General features: G+C 40.3%; 1 protein-coding gene across 3 annotated transcripts in view; it reads right to left on the bottom strand.

The window, feature by feature from the left end:
• Positions 1-2,539, bottom strand: part of abcd4 (ATP-binding cassette, sub-family D (ALD), member 4) — a 12,200-nt gene that overhangs the window by 6,608 nt on the left and 3,053 nt on the right. For all 3 annotated transcript variants that reach the window (XM_014007545.1, XM_014007542.1, XM_014007544.1), the window contains 2 exons: positions 1,426-1,542; positions 919-1,044 (listed from right to left, as the gene is read on the bottom strand). In XM_014007545.1, the coding sequence (XP_013862999.1) occupies positions 919-1,044; positions 1,426-1,542 (243 nt within the window). The remainder of the gene's footprint in view (positions 1-918; positions 1,045-1,425; positions 1,543-2,539) is intronic.

Below are 2,539 nucleotides of genomic sequence, written 5' to 3'. Positions count from 1 at the left end.
ATGTTTGGGGTTGTAATGTGACAAAATATGGAAAAGTTCAAGGGGTATGAATACTTTTGCAAACCACTGTATTTGCCTATTTCTCCATATAACTTTTTGGACTTAATCCTTGTTTCGATGTGATGGGTCACAAATATTAGTTCCACTAACCCTAAAGCACTAACTCAAATATTTAGGTTCCCTAATTCTAAAGCACTAATGCACTGAAAAATGTAGCAAAAGCTAATTCTAAAGCACTAATATAATCCAGTTGACACATGAAATATTCTTCAGTCAACATAAGACAATATTTACTGTGTGCAGAAAGTTGTCGCTTGATGCCCTTGCCGGGCCAAATGGGAGTCACCCGCAGGCCACATTTGGCCCGCGGGCCTTGAGTTTGGCACGTGACCTTGTAGATAAGTGACACACATATGAAATGTGTGACAGCTTTCACCGTCAGCTGTGAACAATAATGTTGATCAATAACATTTAAAGACCTCAGTCAGTGCTTCTAAATTTAGCAAGTGCTAATCCACTAATGAATTAAAAAAAATAGCAAAAGCCCTAAAGCACTAATCAAGAAATGAGTTCCCTTATTAGTGTTTTGGAGAACTGTGCCCACCACTGCTATAACATGATGTGATTCAAGCTTTTTAACTTGTTCCAGTTGTTTCGACACAAAGTCCGATGTTTCAACTTTAGAAACAAAAACTGAACTTGAAGCACATCCTGTGTTGTTCGAAGGCTCTGAGGGAACATCCAGTTACTTCCTTTTTACAAAACACTTGTTTCCTCGACTGTAAACACCGGGAGGAGCTGCGTTAACTAAAGCTGGCAAAAGGCCCGACTCCTGTGTTGTTACCACCATCACACACGTACTTGTGTGTTGTTTTTTTTTGTCACTTGACACAGAATGTAAACAGAACTAAGGTTCACCTGAAGTCTCCCTCCAGTTTCTCCTGCTCAAACAGGATCGACACGATCGGGCCCATCAGGATCTTATTGGCGATCGTTCCGACAACAAAGTATCCAAAGATGCTCACGGGACCGATCCAGCCGGTGCTGCAAAGCAAAGACACCTCATTTGTTTGGGGTTTACCTCCTTTAAAAAGACAAATAAAACATTAAACCTTTAGAAAACTAAACCCCACAAATTAATACTTAAAATTCTATCTCAACAAAAACAGAGGTGCTTTTTTTCAGTTTTCAGGCAAAGCACATTTATTTAATCAGGCAAATCCCTCTGAGATCTCTCTTGTAAGGGAGGCCTGGGAATCAAACCCAGGACCTTCTTGCTGTGAGGCATCAATGCTAACCACTGAGCCGTCGTGCTGCTATTTTATTTAAAAAATAGGACAAATTAATACTTTTGGTTTCACTTGGTTAAAGCYGTGTAATATTTTGATGGCACAGTTAGTCGTAGCCCAGCGTCGTGTCACTGACCTGTGAAAGCACTGGTAGGTGTAGTAGGAGATGGTGAAAGGCGAGATGATCAAACGGCTAGCCATGGTGCTCATCTGCTTACAGAACCTCTCCACATCCTGACTGATCCGCTGGTCGCTGCGAGACAAAGGTAACACACAAACTGCTCGGAGTGCGGGATGGGGATAAACCTCAGCTACTACCACACCAAGTGTTAGCTTCATATCTGTACAACTGTACGAGTTACGTCGGCCATCTTGAATCGACTCCACAGGTTAATCAGCTGTAAATGATTACTTKGAGTTTCATTAAAATGTGTCCAGCGGTTCATGATATTTTGCTAACAGGTAAAATGATTATGCACACACAGACATTTTGGTGTGGTAACTGAGACTAGACTGAATCCCACAGATTTCTGTAAAATTTTGCCATCAAAGTCACCTTTATTTGTCTGTTAGCAAATATCTCATGAACTACTGAATGCATTTTAACAAAACATTCAGGGTGAGAAAAAAAATCATTGAACGTTCAACTGAACTTAACATCTGGAGCCAACACAATTCAAGATGGCTGCCACAGCGGACACAAGCAAGTCAAATGTACGGATAACGCTCTAATGTTTGGTGCGTTTGTGGCCGAGAGCCAATCACAACACACAGCCAGCTATGATGCTAACTCTTTAAATACTGTTGTATGAAAACCTGATCAATAATTGGAAGTGGGAATAAGTCTGCAGCCTTTTTGCGTTTGTAGTTTGAGGCCTTGGGTTTTATCAGAACAATAACAACCCTRTAAGAATGATGAATCATCCTCCTCTTCTGAAGTTTTATGTACATAAACCTAACTTCCTGGTCACAGCCCCTGGGGGGCGGTAACTTTCACGTAGACAAGGAGGTTCTATAGAACAGCTGGAGTGCGCAGAAACCACGACCATGTGATCGGCTGGTGAAGCTAACGGCTAACACAAAACAGTCAAGAGTGTGGATTTCCCATTACTGTACATGTTGACAACAGAGCAGAAAAAAAGGGCTGATGATGTAGAAATCATGAAAAACTATTAGTAAAAATATTAAACCAATTATTATTATTAATATTTTACAGTTTATATAATGTATTTAATTTTTAAATAATGTCA

This window comes from Austrofundulus limnaeus, unplaced genomic scaffold, assembly GCF_001266775.1.
Source record: "Austrofundulus limnaeus strain Quisiro unplaced genomic scaffold, Austrofundulus_limnaeus-1.0 Scaffold42, whole genome shotgun sequence".
Taxonomy (NCBI): domain Eukaryota; kingdom Metazoa; phylum Chordata; class Actinopteri; order Cyprinodontiformes; family Rivulidae; genus Austrofundulus; species Austrofundulus limnaeus.
The sequence above is the reverse complement of the archived record's forward strand: the minus strand, read 5'-3'. Positions and strand labels throughout refer to the sequence as shown.